Raw genomic sequence first — 20,461 nt, 5'->3', positions numbered from 1 at the left:
AGACGTCAAAGGCCCTTGCCGAGTCAAGCCGACAAGACGGACAATGCACGCGGACACCAGATTATTACATCATCGAGTGTCTCGAGTTCGTATATCCCCGGTTGAGCTCCGTCACAACAATTGCACTCGAAAGTGCACAGTATGCCGAGCTTGATATCCGGAGTATGATAAATAAACACGTTCAAATATATTCACATTCATATTTATGCAGAACTCGTGTCTGCAGAGCTCCTTCGAACTCTCGAGCTAAACTGGCACGCAGGTATCGAGTTTATCCGCGTATTTGTGTCGTTTGTATCCTAGATAAGCTACTGCTTTGCTTTTCACGTACATGTTCGTTTCAACACCGCCATGCAAGGTAAATAGGTATGATCTATTATGTACGACTGGCTTTTCCGTATAGAATAAATGCCCGGTATATTGCCAAGTTTCGAAATAGCGCGTCTCTATCTGCTCCACAGCTGATTCGCAAATGTTCCATCGGTATATACAGAGCAAGGGATGAGCAAGGAATATTTATGCGTATTAGGGTGGCCCTTAATATGGGTAAAAAAAAAAATTCATCGCGCCGCCCCCCAAATCGATTCCAAATGATAAAAAAAATCTACGCAAAGCCGCAATCCGGTGAGAGGAACACGTGCCTGTAAGCATGAACTTGGATTCAAATATCAATGTTTCTTCATGATTGGAGAAAATTCGGTTTTTTAAATCTGGTTTATGTGTCAATTTTTTTTTCCTACTTTCCAAACCTATCGTATATTAGTATTCAATATCCAGATCAAATAATAAGGTCTTCCATACTACACTAACGAAAAAAATTAAAGGATCAAAAGATTTTTCCGAAATTTTTAGTAATTTTTTAAAATGTTGTATTTCAGTGAAAAATGGTCGTATCGAGGTCTAAAAAAACGCATTTTAAAACTTCAAGTTTCTATTTTCAAGATTTTATGACGAAAAAAATGCAGAGCTACATGTTCTGCGCAATTTTGAGAAAAAGTGCGAGAAAAAAACAGCAACTTTTTATGCTTTTTTATCAATTCCACAAGCGTAGATTTATTTTTTTCAACTAAGCCATGGTATGGACCGGATAGCTGGTTTATTAAGCTTCAATTTGCTATTTTAAAAACTTAGGTAGGACCATTTTTTGCTGAGATGTTGAACTTTGAATTAAGAAGAACTTTTTGTCTTTGATGGACGATATCTCGGCAACCAATGGTCGCACAGGAAATTCAAGGGCAGTTCTGAAAACTGGAATGAATGTCCTACAAGACTCCGTTGTGATCTTGAAGATGAAATTTTCCTTCCATGAATTTAAAAATGTCGTGAATTTAAAAAAATAGGAAAAAAGGTAATTTATGGTTTTTCAGAAAGTCAATAGCCAAATTTTCAATAATCATGAAAAGACTGATGTTGAGTATGCCATTTACAACTGATTATACCCCCAAAAACCCTGCGAAGTTACATTTCGATCTAATCAATCGTTTCTTCGTTGCAACCGATCAAACATTAATCAAATTTAAGGGTCACGTTTTTTACGTTAAACGAGTCATGATCGTGACAAAAATGAAGAAAAACAAATTTCTAAGTTTGTTCTACATTTTTCCCATAAATAAGGTTGAAATATACAAAAAAGAAAAATTCCGAAAGTTTTTGATGAAAATTGATTTTTTTTCTTCCAACATTGAGGGCTTCTGAAAAACCATAAATTACCTTTTTTTTTTCTATTTTTTCAAATTCACGACAAGGATGGAATAAAAAATTCATCTTCAAGATTGCAACGGAACCTTATAGGACATTCATTCCAGTTTTCAGAACTGCCCTTGAATTTCCTGTGCGACCATTGGTTGCCGAGATATCGTCCATCAAAGACAAAAGAGTTCTTCTTAATTCAAAGTTCAACATCTCAGCAAAAAATGGTCCTACCCAAGTTTTTAAAAAAGCAAATTGAAGCTTAATAAACCAGCTATTCGGTCCATACTATGGCTTAGTTGAAAAAAATAAATCTACGCTTATGGAATTGATAAAAAAGCATAAAAATTTGCTGTTTTTTTCTCGCACTTTTTCTCAAAATTGCGCAGAACATGTAGCTCTACATTTTTTTCGTCATAAGATCTTGAAATTAGAAACTTGAAAATTCAAAATGCGTTTTTTTAGACCTCGATACGACTATTTTTCACTGAAATACAACATTTAAAAAAATTACTAAATCATGCAGAAAAATTGATATTTAAATCCAAGTTCATGCTTACAGGGCACGTCTTCCTCTTACCGGACATAGCTACGGCTTTGCGTAGATTTTTTTTTACCCATATTAAGGGCCACCCTAATGCGTATACTCTCGTGTCAAAACGAAAACATTGAATGCCACTACCGCGTACGGGCTCTATGAGTTATCGCGCGGATGATCAAAAATGCTTCTTTCGCTATAGAAACATAATCGGCTCGTGTAAATTGAACGGGGATCCCCCCCGTCATACATAAATATTTAACATCAATTTATTGCGAGTTTTTAGTGCTCGGCATCGAGACCAGGGGCATTCACAATCCCATATGTTTCGATGCTCAAATACCCCACTGTGTGCCACTCCAAAGCGAGTCGGTTTCGCGTCCAAATGATACGTCGAGCGTAAAAAAAAAAAAAGAGGAGAGCAAGCCAAGAAGAAGGAAGAAAGAGCGTTGAGACGCCAAGCGTCGCAGAGTCTCTTTCCGACGGTCAATAACTGGACACTGTCGTCGTCTCATATGGAACACTGTTCACGAATACATGCGCGCGCGCGCGCGCGCGAGCGATCACCACCACCTACACATTCTTCTGCCTTCCTGTTACCCCTGGCCACGAACGTCTCCTGACCCTCGAACTACCACCAGCAACGTCCCCAGGATATAGGAGCCTGTCGCCCGGAAGATTGCGTTGACTATATGTATATGGAGCATGAGAAAGAGAGACCGAGAGAGGAAGAGCCACACTATGCGGCTCTTACCCCGCCTCTCTTCGACCCCTTCGCAGAGCACTAACCGGACATGCAAATATTGAATTTCTCTTCTCGACTGACTCTTTTCCTAGACAATGTACCAACGCATCTTTGTTCCCCTGGTTGCTATGAACGACGACATTTATGAGTCAAACGGATATTTCGACCTTCGAGAAATCGTCCGCTTCCTTATTCGAAGGGAATTGTTGTGACGGCGGGATCCTCCATTGTGACGAAACGTAAAAGTTTTTTCGCGCAATTTTTGATGAAGCGATGTTCCTTTGGAACTTATATTACTTGGTCATTGATAGGAAGCTGTTCGCTCTCTATACGAGATATAGATTATAAATTGGACCGATGAACCATGGATACGAACAAGACATTGCAACTTTACCTCAGTGAATGTAAAGAGAAAAAAAACGTCGTGAACGATGAGTTTCTGCGATGTGATTGTAAACTGCGTCACCGAACAATTCTTGGGAGCATGTTCGTTCGGTACTGCGAAAGACATTTTTACACCGAGTTTTCGTATAGCTCCCGAGCTGCATCGTGCTCCTTCTTACGTGTCTGTTTCTCCTGCCGAATGACCTATAAACCAGGATGCAAAGACACGCTCTTCTCGGTCTACTCGCGTGATTGTCGTGGAGAAGAAAACAACGAAGAAGATGGAGGAAAAGAGTAAGGTGAAGAGAAAGACGGAGTCGAGCGCTCGGGGGACATGGGACATCGAGAATATAGCAGCACGAACGGCTCGTAACCCCGAGAAAATAAAACAACAGCCGCGGGGAGCTCAACGTGTTACCGCGCGATCGGATAAATGCCACGCGACGAAGCGTTGCTTCTTCGACTTGCTCTTTTCTCTCTCACACTTCATTTTGCCCCAAATTTCTTTCTTTTTCCTTGGCCCTCGTGGATAAAGAGTAACAACCACTCAAAATTATCATTGTCAATTATGGTCAATTGAACAATTATTTATATTTGACCCGTTTGATAGTGGAAAGATATACGTGTGTATGGGCAGATCCATGACCGTTTGAAAAGTAGGTTATAAAAAGAGACGATTCCCCAAATTTGAAGTCAATTCATGAAATTTTCATGACTGTAGAATTTTTTGAAATTTTTAAAATATCAATCTTTTAGCCATTTTTACGATTTTTTCGTGCTAACTCTATGAGGCTTAAAGACTCGTATGAAGCGGCCTTTTTCTTTTTCAATCTTCCAATTTAGATTAATAAATAGTTTTTCACTCCAAACGAAAATTTGGTTGAATTAGTACCCCTTTTCCTTAAATTACTATTTTTACAATAGTTTCTCGTATTTTTCAAACGTTGCCAGAGCAATAATTTTGCAAGTAGACGGCTCAAATTTTCCATCTAGGTATATTCCATCATTATATGTACGAATATTTATATGTGGCCACGTTCCTTTTTATACACAGTCTCTCAAAGCGACTTGATTTCTGAAAAATCGTTCGAACAACTTGGAATTTTTTCTATACCGAAACAATACTGAAAATTTTTAGAATGGGTTTAAGCTGGTTGATGCGATGTACGTTTTTGAGACGTAAAAAATTTACTCTTTTATTGTCTCAAGTTAAAAAAAAAATAAAAAATAAAAAATAGAGTGTGCGCAATCACACGCTGTGGAAGCGACAAATTATTTCCGTCAATGAATTAAGGATATTGAATCTCAAATCGAAAAGATAATAAAATTCTGGAATTGGGTTATGTCTTTGTGTGAAGTATCCAAGAGGTTGTGCAAAATTTCACAATTACGAAGCTCGTTAATGAACGATTTACATTAACATATTAAATGTAGTCTTAAGGAAACTGACAACTTTGCGATAATTTTTTTTAACGTCTCAATTTTTTAATATTTACAATATACTAAAAGTAGCGGAAACAAAACAAAGTTTATTGATTAATCATTTTTTATTTGTTTCAAAAATTATTCTTCACAAGATGTTAATTTTTTTATAATGAGCTTCTCATTTGTCGTGAAATTTATGCACGACCTCCGAAATACTTCATAGAAAGGGCGCATTTGATTTGAATGCCAACAACCTTAACAATGTTAAAAACGTTTGTAACTACTAAAACGCGTTCCACTTGGAATGAGTGCAGTTAAGCGCACCGCTGTTGGCGTTGTGAGCGCTAAAACGCGTTCGACTTGGAATGAACGCAGTTAAACGTATACCGCTGCTGTTAAGCGTTGAAAGCCGAAAGCGTTTGGAACGCCAAGTCGAATGGTAAGTAATGTTATTAACGTTGTCGGCGTCAAAGTCATATTACGTTTTCCAACAATTATAAAAATGATATTTATAAGAAAAGAAATAGTTTTTTTTTAGTGTTTTTGTGATTGAAAAAAAAAACTATCAATTTTAGAGATTTTTAGAAAATTGTTTTTTTAAATGTTGAATATCTTTTGAACTATCAATCGTATTGCTTACATTCATTGGAACTTTTTTTATAGGAAATAAAATTTCCCAAAAGTTCATCATTTACATTTTTTCTGTAGCTCTCGTTCAGTGTGGCTCGCAATAGCTCACCGCAGTGTAAGTTACGGTTTCGCTGCAACGTGGACTTTTATAGAGCATTCAATTATGAAGAAAACCTATTTGTGGGTATGATAATACCATCAAATGCTGCAGAGTTATAAAAATTAAAGATAAAAAAAATGTATATTTACGTGTATTTTAAATAGGAAATCTTCAAAAATGGAAAAAAAGTCCTCCGAATAAAAATTAAGAGCTCCGCTTTGGACAGGGTATTTTTTTGAGCGTAAAGAATGATATTTTACTGCGGGAGTTGAGAAAAAAAATATTCGCTCAAAACGAATGACCTTAATATATATACAGAGCGAGAGAGAAAGAAAAGTTTTTCTAAAGTAAAGTTTGTGTATAATGTTGATGAAATAATAATGTTTGGAGGTCTGCACATCGTTCATCCGCGCGTTGGTGTTTTCACTTCACGTTCTGGTTGTTCACACGACCGTTTTTTTCCACTCATCCGCCGGACATTCGCACTTCATTTTATTTAGCATGCCCTAACGTCGTGCTCTCAGCAATCCCCGATTTATCTTTCGTTCTCTTTTACTTCAAGTGTATTATGCGTTTGTATTAGTGAAACGGTAAAGTATATTTTTCGTTATTGAAGCTCATTCAAGTGCAATCGTGGAACGACTTGAACAGCCATATCTTGAGTAAGTAAGAGGAAGAAGAGCCCCGCGAAAATAGTATCAGTTATTTCTGCTTGGAGATTTTTGCGCGAGAAGCTCGGAAGAAAAATGCATCAGGAGAAGGAACGAAAGAACGAGCCTGGAGAATTCTCATTGCAGAAGATTCCAATGAAAAGAAAAAGTCTCAACGATGATCCATAAGAAATAAAAAGAGATCTATAAGTCGATGGAAAAAATAGGGATGTGTATGTATCGGAGCAGGTGCACAATAAACAGCTATAACGCCAATCAGCCGAGAAAGGGAGTTCTATCGTTCCCACTCTCTCTCTCTCTCTCTCTCCCCCTTGTTTTGCAGGCGGAAGCTCAAGTGCTTATCGCGCGGTTACAGAGAGAGTCGTCACGGCCGGAGAAGCTGCGGTTTATCCGACCACGCATATACGAACACAAATCTTTATATCTATTTTTACGCTTCATCAGCAATTCCAGTAAGATAGTTTAACGAGTTGTTTATTCCGAAGAATTCGAAGATAAAAAAGAACCGAAATTTTGTGGGAAAATCAGTGAGCTCGAACGATGCTATTCAACAAACCACTTGGAAGAATCGCGAGCCTCGAACAAGGCTTTGATATATATAATTGAATGAATTATAACGTGTTTCAGGTTTCATCGGTAAAAATTCAATTTTCTAATCGTAAGAGCATAGTTATCAAAGAGTCGGATAGAATGATTTATTTATTGAGCGTAAATCCGGGGAAAAACAAGTGTAAGCAGAGAGAACGATTGGGGATAAGTTTCGCGCGATACGATATTAGCATTAACAGGCAACAGTGCATGTTAAACGATCCTCTCTCGCCTCGTTATCCTTTGTTTCCGCACTTTCCGCCGACAGAGAAATAGATCGCCAGCTATATTCTCTATGTATAGGTAGTGAGCATTTACGCGAAGAAAGACAAATGGAAGAGAAGAAGAGCGAAGGCGAAAAGACTGTGAACCTCCCGAAGACGAAGCCCTCGCTCTTTTCCGGCTTTCACAATCGACGTATTAGAGCGGTGCTGTACCGCGGGAGCTTTATTGGCATTTTAAGTTAGCGCTGCGAGAGATCGAAGGTCTGCCCCGTTCCCGAGGCACCTCCTTGATGCCCGACGAAGCTTCTCGTCTACACAGTATTATCTGTCTATGCGGAAGCATCGAACCTCGACGAAATAAAGGAAACAGAGAGGATAGATACGAGTTTGGGAATTCGGTGAGACGTCGGATCCTCTTCACTTTGAAATAGGGAATCGATAGCGGAGAAGCTTTCGCAGCTTAAACGATAAAAATAAAATTGTAATAAAAAATGCAGCGGAGCTGTGAGAAAAGAAGTGAGTGAGATCAGAGTGACCAGCACGCACGATGAAAATTCGAGCTGTTGTATTAAATATATTTATACGAAATCAAGTATATCTACGTTCGCTTGGTGGGATGCTCTCCTCAAGATGGAAGATGGACCTTCGGAGAGACAATGGTAACACGGCGGTAGTGAGTATACAGAGACTATACGAGAGCTGTGTGTCCGAGGCGTGGCGGGTGGCGGGCGCGCCACAGCAACGTTATTGCTTCGGTAGCAATGAAGAGAGCGAGTGGGAGGTGGGAGCAAGTAGAAAGAGAGTGAGAAGGACCGAGAGACATCCACGCAGCGGTGGTTATAAGGTGGTGATGGTATACACGCTCGTGGTATGGGAGGCAATATCGAGGCGGTCACGTAGACTGACCTCAGGACCAAGCAATAACGACGCTCTGCCTGTGGCCAGGCCACGCCGCTTCCCTCCTTCCGAGTGCAACGCTAAGTTTCAGCTGCGCTGCATGTATCTTATCACGACACTCGCCCCTATCGACGCCGCCTCGATCTTTTATTTTCCCCATTTTACCGAGCTTAGGCTTTATTTTGGATTCACATGCTTCGAAGTTACTGGAAAATAATATATAGAGAAGCGACAAATTCACAAAATAATGGAACGAACGATGGAGCAGCAGGATTAATTAGTAATACCGCTAAATGCGAACGCAAGCGACGTTTTGTCGAATTATTGCTGTTTATTTTGATGATTAACTTACCATACATCTTTCCTTCGTCGGAGAGAATGATTTTCCGACGCCCACATGGCGGATATATGGTGAGGGCTTCTTGGAAGCTTTGCTCGATATCCGGTGACCAGACGCCTTCCGCATCCGCTGCCGAGAGGTCCTTCTCGTCCTGGCAACAAAAAAAGACGTCGGTAGCAACTTTGACGGCGCGGGGAAGATAGTTTTGTTTTTCTCGACAGACGGTTGACAGAGCTTCCGAAGCTTCGATTTAATCAATTATAAACGAGAATGGTTATCGTTGTTCTTAAAAGTACAGGGCTACCCTAAGAATTGTATACTCTCATTATATACTCATTTGGGGTTGAATATTTGTGTATGTAGAAGTTGCTGTTGATTGTGAGTGTTACACACTAACCGGACGAGAGATAGCTCGTATCCTTTTGTCTCTGATTTAAAAACATTGGAACGCGCAAGGTGTGTTCCCGATGCTTGGGGAACGTACCGAGGCGCGGGTGCCTTTGCGAGGAACAAAGGAACACCGGGAACATTCTTGGCACGCCATCCACCGGAGAGTGAGGAGGGTAAAACAAAAACGACAAAGAGACGAAGCCGAGAGAGAGAGAGAGAGAGAGAGAGAGAGAGAGAAAGCCGCGTGCGCGCGCGCGCGCGTGTGGGTATGGGTGTTTGTTTGTGGAGGGATGGAATACTAGTGCTGAAAAAGCACAAGAATGAAGGGCTCGGGAAAAAGGGGAGAAGGAAAAAAGGGCATAGAAAGAGAAAGGAGTGCGACAGAGAGAAACAAGTTTCTGGCGGTTTTTCGCAACATGTGCCAATCTGTTAGATCTCGGTGGCACCGACCGCGAGGTTCCTCTTCGTCTGTATATTCTTTTGCTTCTTTTTACACCGGTGGGAGAGTTATCCACGAACCCGAGACGGCACAACCGTCTCTTCGTATCGCGGAGGACATATCCTGGAATTCTCTGTCTTACTAAGAATGAGAAAGTGCGACACGAAGATACCGGCCATTGCTGGAGCAAGACGAAGATGAGAGTGAGAGTTCGTGTTGCACGAAAGGCGAGAAATGAACGATCGGTTGAAACATTAGACACCAGAAGAGAAAGAAAGAGAAAGAGAACGGAAAGAAAGGAAGAGAGTAAAATAGGTAAAGAGGGAAAGAAAGAGACATGGAAAAAGAGTGGCCGAGGCTTCCTGGAATTCGAGTCACGTTCGTTAGGTCGATATAATATCGTTGAGCACGCGACTTACTCCGAGTTCTCCGAGCTCCCTGCGACAAGGACATCGGTAATAAAAGCGGGAAGCGAAACCACGAGGGGGATAATCATCGAGAGGGTCGGACGTAGCTTGAGAAAAATTGTATAAAATTTCCAGTTACGCGGCCGGAAGGAAAAGTTCTTGAGAAAAAATCGGTGACTTAAGACGTAAAAAAAATAGAAAAGAGAAAATCTCAGAGGAAGACTGGTGGACTCCGAAGACGGTTTTTATGAAAGAACCCTGTCATTCGTCGTTTAATCAATTCTCCTGAAGAATCCAATCGACTTTGATGCGATATAGTCGGTCAAACAATAGAAGGACATTTGACCGCATTAAATTTCGATCATCGGGAATAAATGTCCGGCGATAATTAATGTCAATTTGTACAAAAATAATATTTTCATCACAAGTTTATTTTAGATAAAGACAGAAAATGTCGGTTTTGTGTTTTTTTAACACACCGGAAATAATTTAATAATTGTTATATTAATAATTAATAATAATAATATAATTATAAATATTGAATAATGAAACGCTGAGAATTATCAGAATTTGGTAGAGGTCGCGGAAAAATGAAAAACAAGGTGGATTCGACTGTTTGAAATAAGTGGCTCGTTTTTTTTTATAAAGTCGGTTTATATACTTACATCGCTGATTTCGCCAACGTCGAGGTTTTTCGTATCCGAGCCGGAGCCGTTGGCGTCGGGCGGCGGCCCGGAACTCGCGGGGGTCCACGGCGAGGAAATGGTGTCGGCTGCAGCCACCGCACTGCCTACAGAAGTAAAACAACGAAAAAAAAAACAAAAATTTAGATTCATCATTCCGCTCGATTATGACAGTGAATGTATGCTCTTTGATATAATCACGACTCGCACTTCCTGTGTATATAAAAAAAGTGTATATAAAAAATTAAATGATGGGGAAAAATGAGTATGAAGCTCGATCAAGAGAACGGGACTGAAATAATTTGTGCACATTGCTGAAATCAAATTTCCCTTTCTTCTTTCGAGATTTAGTAAAAACCAAAAATACTTATTCCGTTTTCAGACTAATAACGAAGTATGCTGTGCGAGAGAACAAAAAATTCGAAATATACAGAGTCGTCGACGTCATGGTTTTTCCAGTGTTATTATTGAGATGGAAGGATAGCGAACGTATGTGTCAGGGGTGAAACAGTGACGCGAGGAAAGAAAAGGAGAAAAAGTGTAGAAACATGTTTCAAATTCTATAAACTAGTAGAAAGGGCAAAAAAAGGAGCTATAAAAAGAGAAAGAGAGCGAACGGCGAGATTGGTGAAGAGGGTGACAAAAAATCAGCGCGTAAAAAAAGTGAGAGAAGGGATTGACGCTCAACAAGTGGTCGGTGATATCGCGTATCAGTGTCGGGCCACGAGGCGAAGGAGGTAGAGAGTCGAAACTCGCTCCGCCTACTGAGGGTGGAGTGCATGCGCTTTACTCTTCGAATGAGCGCGCATTTTCCTCCCTTTATATCCCGATACATGCAGACGCATGCGGAAATACATATGTTATTTGCGGATCCACACACATTTGTGTTTGGGCGTTTGTGCTTGACACACGACGAATCCTCACAGCTCGTAGGATTAGCAATACTGTTCAGCTGAACGAGACACTGTGCGACGCCCTCGCATGCTCTTTCTCGCTCCCGTCGTTGCAGCCCCCTTGCAACCCTCGTATTCCCTTCAAACGTGTTTTAAACGAAGCGCTTTCAGGTATATGTATTTCTCAAGAGAGCAAGTTGAACGCGCGTTGCCAGTTCCGTAATTCCGTACAACCCAAACCGTGTGTTATTTAGTACGTTTTATTCAATTACTTTTTCTTTTCCTCCTCCTCCTTATTCTTCTTCTCAAACGATTACCCTTATACGCACAAATAGTCTCTAAAGTGAATTTTATAAAGTAACTTCGACAGCTCGATTAATTGTGGGGAGAACATTGAACTTGATAAACACATTGCGCATGTTGATTAATTTGAACGAAAGAAGCGAGGAAAATTGTTAGTTCGAATGCCAATAACGAAAAAAAATGCATTCATCGATCGAAGTGATTTAGAGCAAACTATGTTACGGAAGGGCTATTATCAGGAGGATATAATTTCAAGCCCCCTCCATTATATGATGGGATCGGAATTAGCCGAATGCCGTACTACATCATTTCATGGAGTTTATGCACAACCGAATCCTCATATTATTTGACCAAATTTTCATAATGCCAGTGGGAACTCTCTTCATTTCGCAAATTTCCGGGCATCGTTCCAATCGTAAGGAATGCTCGATCGTTGAAAAGGACGATTGGAATTGCAAAACCCAATCACTCGTATGCCAAAACTCAATAAAGCCATATACATTTTTGTTTGCGTTCTCGCCGCATCAAAAGCTTTCTGACAGGCGCATTTACGTGGATAGCAAAACGCTCGTTCATTCGAATCATAAAGTGCGCATGCATGCGCACGAAAACGCTTGACACCAGCATGGGAGAAAATATAGAAGGAGAAAAGCACACACCGGAGCGAGGCTCAATATTCGCGAGTGAAAATGATCGTGCGCGGCTTAATGGAGGCGCGAGTGGGCGTGATGCACACAGAGATCTCGAGCCGAGCATCATACACGCGTAAATATGCAAACATACGCGCTCTCTCTGTCTCTCCTCCTCCCCCTCCATAGCTCGAAAACGAGCGAGAATCGTGTATATATCGCGAAATTTGCTATTTGAGAGGGAGAGCAATTGAGGCGTCCAAGGTGGTAACACGGGGGTCGCGCCGCGATTGGGAGAGAAATGGTGAGGGTCCGTGTGCGTGTTCCTCACAAACCGGGCAGAGTAGCGAACGACGAAGCGGTTAGGACGGGGCAGGATGCATAGATCATGGCCGACGACGCATGGTTGCATTCAACATCGTGCCATGTCCGCGTCTCGATGACTGCAAGAGGGTAAGTAGTAAGCTGCTAGCCAGAGAGAGAATACGAAATTCAGGGTGGGTGGAAATGTACGGATGATGGATAGGGAATGGTCGAGCGAGCAGCGATAGAGAGGAAAGGGGGCGTTTCGGAATGCCAGGGCAAGACCACGAGCGGTGCACGAGCGTCTAACTACCCGAGCGGACGAAGCGACCGTGCGGCGTCGTCTCATCATAGTGTGTACTAAACTCTCCAGGCTAAACACAAATATATTCGCGTGTGCATGTATTTGCATTATATATAAAATGTGGATAGTGTACATGCTGCTGCTTCGGCTACGCGGTAGCCTGAAACTCGTAACTTCGTTAAATTCACCAAAACTCCACAACTGCAACACTCTTGGGAAAACACCGAGAGTTTAACGCGTACGGCGTACGACTCTCGGGATTCGCGAGGCTCTGTGAGAAATCAGCGAGAGCTTATGTCTAAAGTACATTTATGTACTTATTTAATGTAAGCCAAGAAGAATGCGGAATCACCTAATCTATCTTATTCTCGCTGAGCTATACACGATGAGGCTTATGCGCGTTACCTTAATCATTGACGTACATATCAAGTTTCAATACTATATAATTTACTATCCTGGAGTATTTTTATTCTTTACAACAAAACCTCCTCAAAATGCATCGTAGATGCATGGACGAATTTTGAAAGAGGTCTTTCGGACCACGGTTTTTATCAAATATTCGTATAAAAAATTTCTACTAACGCGGAGGGTATATTTCATCGATTTTTAATCCAGGAAGATTCACCGCATCTTCAAGCTTTAAGACTGCTATATGACAGTGTGAGATTTCCTCGAGGCCGAATTTACGCGTACGCATTTATATATGTATCATCCAAGTGTGGGGAGGTGAACCGGCTAAAATGGAAAGGGCGAATTTGCTGGTGTCAAAGTGTACAACATGGTGATAACGTCTACTATATATGCCTGGAAGAGAAAAGAAAAGGGGTTGTGTAGTAGGTGAGCTGTAAATTCGGTGTATAACGATTGGGGTCGGGGGCGGCGCTCGCGATCGCGCGACAGTATGAAATGGATAGAGAAGTAAAGGCAACGAAAGAGCCAGAAAGCGGAAGAGAGTGGAGGGGCCAGATATGAGCGAAATAATGAAACTGAGGAGCGGTGGATGGTCGTTTAGAGTTTGCCTCCGCGGCGGAGGGATGCGTCGAACAGTCGTGTGCGGTGTCTAACGCGATACGCGGGGGTGAATTCTGCAGGCCTTCGAGTCTTCAGCAGCTCTTCGTCGTTAAGTTGCCAGGGTATGAGGATTTGTCGGGGCCGGGGTTCGCCGGCGCGCGGCGTAGGTGACAGGGAAAGCGAATGCGAGAGAAAGGGAGAGAATCTCGTAGAAGCTAGAAGCATTCGTGGCGGTAGGGATGAGAGGGTGACTTCGGTGGAATGCGTCCCGTTTAATATCGCAGAACATTATATATCGCTCTGGCTCTTGTCCCTACGTGCCGGTTGAACCCTAGTCGCGCACACGGTCTCTCGCCTCGCTCCTCGACCACTGCCGCTTCTGCTTCTCATTCTCACAATAACCTCCTGGCCACACGCCATACGCGTGCTCTACGGGGATTCGAGATAAGCTTGCCTGCTCTATACATACATACTCATCGAGGAAAGAGATATGAGACATAAGCTACACACGTACGATACATATACGTATATATATTACTCTCTCTCTCTCTCTCTCTCTCTCTCTCTCTCTCTCTCTCTCCTCTCGGTAGTATGCGTGAATGTTCAATTTTCGTGATATTGAGTCAGGCATATTGGGAATTGCCAAGATTATTAGACTCAATTAAAATGACCACAATAAATGGATTTTTAGTCGTCTAACTGATAATTCACAATCAGTTTGTATACGAACTGCACGCACATATGCTGCATGGTTGTACCAACAACCGTATATATGGGAGGAATTAATTTTGTTCATTGGCTTCTGATCGACGTTCGGAAGATGTTTTCCAAATATATTTATTGCCCTTCTTTCTCTTATTCATCACCGCAATTCTATATTATATCGAACTCGTTCATCATTCGGGTCAACGGATAGAAAATATCGAATCATTATTTATATATCTTCGCGAGAGATGCATCGAGCTTCTTTTTCTGCTTCTCACGCGGTGCACCAAAATCCATTGAATATATGATAATGTCGGATTAGATAAAATCTTGGAATAATTTGCTACGCATCGTACCGTATTGTGAGCTGCTAAAACGAGATTGAATAAGGATATAATCGCGCGAGCAAGTTATAAAGCGATAAAGGAGAGAATATAATGAAGAAGCGAAAACGATATACGAGTGAGCTATTTGCAGTGAGTAACGAGAAACAATCATCGTATCGTGAATATGAAATATGAGGATGGCGGAAAAAGAGGAGCCAAGGAGGAGAACTTTATGCGGGATTGGCATAGAATTGTGTGAGTAAGTAAAAATGGCAAGTGAGTGAGGATTTCGTCGAGCTGTGAAAGCAGCAAGTGACTCGAATGAAAGCAGATTCTGAGAAAAAAAAACGATGGAAAGGAGATTGAAGAGCGAAATAAAATAATCCAAAGAAACAAATTCGTGCAGAAAATTGAAAGGGGACGACGAGTATCTACTCTTTGATTCTATCGTCGCTATTATGGCGAACACCAGGCCAGACTGACGCAATTAATCTCTATGATTCTCGGTGCTCCGCTGTAGAACGAATGGAGATGAGAATATGGCTGTAGCAGCGAGGTCGCCCGTAAAAGATTCACTCAACGCTTTTCTCTCGAGAGCATGCACACACGAGTAAATTCGTTCAGTTTCGCTTCATGTCCTTCCGCTTCCTTTTCTCTTTCACTCTTTTTCTCTTCGTCGTCGCTTATATGGCAAATGAAAACCTAACGGGTTCCATGAAACACTCCCGCCAGAATGATACGTACACGAAAACACACGCACGTACGACATGCGAAAAGATCATATGTCGATTCACACTTGAAAAGAGACTAATTGTGAATGTCACTGAAAAAAAAAGTAAACGCGCGCGCGCGCGCGCTCACGAATGAAAAAGCGGATAAATGAAGAGACTCTAATATGACGAAACGAAGGACTAATGGAGAAGAGATCCGAGAAATGGAGCGATTGTGGGGGATTCATTGAAGTGCGATATTTACGCCCCAATGATTCTCTATAAACAAAAGACGAATAATAATTGCATATCTTTTGATTTAATATGTTGGCATTAAAAAGTTTTCGTTATCGAATGATAATGCTGATTCATAGATTGGATGCTTATTCAATTCACCAGTTTGAGAATTCGCATCCTCAGTTATGAAGATGTCCTCTTTTTTTCTTCATTCTATGTATGAATGTTCATGTATCAGACACGGAGGCGTATATCATTGATGAATACGGTAACTGGAAAAAAAAGAAACTCTCGTTGGCAATGCAACAATGGGTCTAAAAGTTTCGTGAATACAGTGAATAATAACGCGTTAAATGACGTGAGCACAGGTTCTTAGTAGGGACCCAAACGTTTGTTGAAACACTCGCGTGAATCGAGCGTAACGTAGCAAAAATTCAAAGCCGAATAAAGTGTGTAAAAGCGGCGAGTTATCCCGTCGTTGGATTACGAATAGACTAAATTACAGCGCAATGAAAAGTTTATTCTCACTATAGAGTTACAGTACAAAAAGTTTTTCACCGTTTCCCTTTCACATTTCGCTTTCTTCGTGATTCTCATTTCAATTCCAGTGCTTTCGCATAAAAAAATGAAGACACACTTGTCGCAGTGGCCTCTGGTAATTGCAGGGATTTTGAAACGGGAACAAAGAAATTTAAGGAAAATAGGCGTTGGTTGAATAACGACGAGAATATATTTTCAGACCGTTTCCCGACGCGATGCATGAAAAACATCAAATTAGATTCATGAATGTACTTACAAACTTTTGGAATTTATCAACCGAAATCCACTACTCTTTCTTTCAGACCCGAACTCCTATTAGAATGAACCTTCCTTTGAAAAACTAATGGGAAATGTTTTATTAATTTTTGAAGCAACGGTTATCCCTCGCAATCCCTTCGACATTATTTTTATTTCTTTTCGAAAACTCAATAATCATGAAAAAGGGCTGAAAGTGGTGGTTTAGTCAAACGCTAAACGCTAATAATACAGCGAAATATAAGGCGAATAAAGTTTACGTATAGTTGAGAGAGAGAGAGAAAGAGAAAGGTTGATTTTGACTGGAAATATTTTGACTGGCGTCTGGCGAGATTTAATACGTCGATGAGAAAGATTAGTCGAGTCCAGTCCAGGCTAGAGAAGAAAAATATTCAAAGAGAGCCGCGACATCGTGGTGAAAAGCCCTAACGACAATGAGGCGCAGACAGTTCTCTTCCATTTCCTTCAATGAGCGCGCTCCGGCTCCATCAAGTTTTGTCGCTCGCAATTAGAGAGATTAATTTACATACCGGCGGATTAACCGTTCGCTAATGCATTATTCAAGGGTATGGTAATAACAGAAACAGGACTGCGAGCGGCGTCGGCTCGCGATTCAAATTAAAACCAATAATTGAATGCTAGTAGCAGGATTTAAAACAAGACTACTAAATAAGTTTGTCTGCTGCGTCTTGACATCCGTCAAATTAAGAATGGAATAGATCTAACTATAGTCATATCATTTCCATCGATTCGTCATCGGACTTTTTCATCCGACTGATCCGCATTAGTAGTCATTTAGTAGTACTTGAATTTATATGGTGAGCCTGCGGTTGTACGGATTTTTAAAATCCTCCAATAGACTCTCTTCAAAGCAAGGCTAAAAAACTGGAGAGTAACGCGATTGAACCATAGAAACCCATGCACGACCGCTCCGGTAGCCTTTGACGTCTCCGAATTGCATTTTGACACGCAAAAAGTGCACTCGTGATACACCATGCAGATTCCGTACATGGCTATGCATGGGTAGTTGAAAAACAAATGTTGATTTCGTACAAAAATGAAATTCATTTATAATCTGAAATGAGGATATGTTACGAAGCAACCTCTCGGGATAATCTCATGTGAATGATATTCGAGTAATATGATTGTGTAAATGAATATGAGCGCAAATGGCACGCGTATGAAAATGTGACAGTGATATTACGCGAGCAACTCTGTTTAATATTAATTGAAAGTGCGCGTATTCGAAAAGAGCGTGAAGCGCAATAAGCTCCTTTGGAGCATTCACCATCCAAGAGATAAGGGGGTATCGCGAGATGAGGATTAAGAATTAGTAAAAGAGCTCTGCTGGCGAAGGCAATAGGAGATGCGGTCTGCCCGACGGTCCGACGGCTCGACGCCGACATACAGCTGCCGATGCCGAAGGGCAACCGGTTTCTCTGTGGTGCGTCGTTGGTTGCTAATATAAGGGGCGACAAAAAGATGCCCTCGACAGCGTTGCAGCTGTGGAGTTTCAGATCCTCGTGCACACGCACGTACAGGGAGAGACACGTGTGTCCGTCTCGTACGTGAATCTATACGGGTGGAGAAAGACATGATGACCGAGGAAAACAAGCCAACCAAAACCACTAGCGATTCCAATCACTGTTGCTCGTATACGTACGCTCACTGGGTATACTCGTGATATTACGGCGGTGAGGGACCGACAGAGCAGCGAACTCGTAACATCCGTTACACGACGCTTTGGCTTGGTTATAGAGGTAAACATCAAATTAAATGTGACTTGTACTGTATCATTGAAACCCGGTAATCGGATCACGATTCTTGGAGACAATCAAAGTCCTCGTAATAACGAGCTTCAATGAGATCATGGCAACACCAAGTTTGCACAGTTGCTGTACAATTCTCATAAATTAAAAGACAAAATAAACCGAAGAAAGAAAAAATGAGGCTACGAATCGTTGCGGAAAATCAAAAGATACGTAAAACGTTGGCAACAATAACACAATTTGAAATAACCATTATTAACGGTTGCTTTGTCGTGAGGGTAATAAAGCTGCAAACTGAAACTTCTAGCCTCGTATTCCAACTGATGTTTCCGCGGGTTCTTTGCTTATAACTTTAGTACGTTTGTCATGCAGATGGAAAGTGGCTTGCGGAAACAAACCGGAGACACGCTCGCAGAAAAAGGGAAAATGGCGGAGAGACAATAAGCGCGCGAAAGAGTGGCGTTACACCCCTTTTGCAGATGATTTAATAACGATGCATGCAAATATATTGTATAAAAGGGCTCGTCTCAATGGAGGGTGTATAAATGTATTCAAACGGATGCATACGATACAAGAACGACTTGTTTGGCACAGAGAAATGGAGTGTGTGCGTCACGTATATCCCGAGGATCATTTAACCGAGATAATTACCAAACATTGTTGACCTTGTTAGTGGAGTAGATGACTGGTAAACTTGGTTGCATTTCACGCTCGTAAGAGGGGGCGCGATCGCTGTCTGTACAAAAAGCAATGGAAAAGGAGCGAGAGAGAGAGAGGGAGTGAGAGTGAGGAAGGGGGAAAGGAGGAAGAGATAGAGTTAATAACGAACCTCGAGTGCGAACCCGTGTGTAAATTAGCGACTTCAATTTGTAAGACCTCGCGTGACTGAGTTGGATATATATTCACGACAGACGACCGAGTAATAGCAACGATGTATCGCCAGACTACGAGAGGAGATGCCAGTAGTTTATGGTATATACAGTAAACATGGTATATGGTGTTGGCACGTATTCCACGATATGCACATACTGATGCTAAACTTGGTAGAAAAGCGATAGATAGGCAAGAAGTCCGGAAGCTTGGGGGAAAGTGCGGACGGAAAAGATCGATACGTACGCTCCTCCGGTGTATGCAACGTGGCATCAGCTCAAACGTGTGTATTGAGCACTATTGTTCAAATGTATTGACAGGCATTATAAGAGAGAACCCATACAAAATAATCAACGTAGACTTTTGGTCAAGCAATAAAAAAATAAAATTGATTGAGCGGCGCGATTAAATCACTGATTTCGAGTGAAACATCAGCACACACGGTTCGCAACTTCTTATATTCTCAAGTTTCTTTTTTTTCTGTATTTATTTTTAGTATTCCGACGAATACGATCTTGATCACGCAGGAGCGAATATAATTTCGGTTAATTTTCAACATGAGCCGTGATCACGATAAATAAACGAAGCGAGGACGATCCGATACGAAAGGGTAAGAAGGGGGGAGGATGATGACGCTACTCGTAGCCAAGAGCCACAGCAAACTGCGTTCTTCGAATTGCGCGAACGGTTCTCTCGCGTTGTTATGCCGCAGTAAGGCTCGTAAACGACGGAGCTCAAAAAAGCTTCTGCATGCTTGGGATCCACTATTTTCCCTTTCCCTCCCGCCAAATCGCCCTAAGTTACTTTTATCGTCCGGACTTTATATACGCCTGGGATTCCCTTCTTCCTCTTTCATCTTTAATTGGTAGGCAGCAGCCGACGTTGCCTCTAAAAGAAACAGATTCCTCATCTCTTGTATGTAGTACATTCACGTACAGATAGATCGAAACGTTACAGGACTCTGTACCTGGATAGACCGCTATTTTTGGACCTCAGCTCGTCCGTTCGTCAAGTATATATATGTACTTTGCAACATTCGATTAAACCGATGCTTTGCACTCAAATATCTCGATACAAATACATCCAGCTTCAATCATTATACGATTGGAGATTACGAAATAAAATCATAATCTAAGAAAAAAACTTTGTGCGAGAGATTCAATTGAAATGATTAATTGTAATATACAAGGACAAATGAAATAGCGTTTCGTATCATAAAGTTTTCATCGGTGAATTCAATTGAATAAATTTTGCTCGATTTCTAAACGGAGCTTTCATAGTTCATATCTTGCGTCTCTTTCGTCTGCTCGTGAGGTAAAAATAATCGTGTCGAACAAAGAAAAAAAGAGAAGTATATGAAAATGTAAAATAGCGCTCGGGGTAATTAAGGTGGGACCCGGGCGTAGAATGAATTCAAACTGCAAAGCAAAGTTAGGGGTGAAAAAGAGATGGCGAT

At 41.4% G+C, this 20,461-nt stretch overlaps 1 protein-coding gene across 5 annotated transcripts in view; it reads right to left on the bottom strand.

The window, feature by feature from the left end:
* scalloped (TEA domain transcription factor 1 homolog scalloped) overlaps window positions 1–20,461 on the bottom strand; it is a 179,604-nt gene that overhangs the window by 32,367 nt on the left and 126,776 nt on the right. For all 5 annotated transcript variants that reach the window (XM_043413386.1, XM_043413384.1, XM_043413388.1 and 2 more), the window contains 2 exons: window positions 10,133–10,257; window positions 8,244–8,382 (listed from right to left, as the gene is read on the bottom strand). In XM_043413386.1, coding sequence (XP_043269321.1) covers window positions 8,244–8,382; window positions 10,133–10,257 — 264 coding nt within the window. The remainder of the gene's footprint in view (window positions 1–8,243; window positions 8,383–10,132; window positions 10,258–20,461) is intronic.

This window comes from Venturia canescens, chromosome 2 (assembly GCF_019457755.1).
Source record: "Venturia canescens isolate UGA chromosome 2, ASM1945775v1, whole genome shotgun sequence".
In the NCBI taxonomy this organism is placed as follows: domain Eukaryota; kingdom Metazoa; phylum Arthropoda; class Insecta; order Hymenoptera; family Ichneumonidae; genus Venturia; species Venturia canescens.
This window is presented reverse-complemented; position numbering and strand designations above follow the sequence as displayed.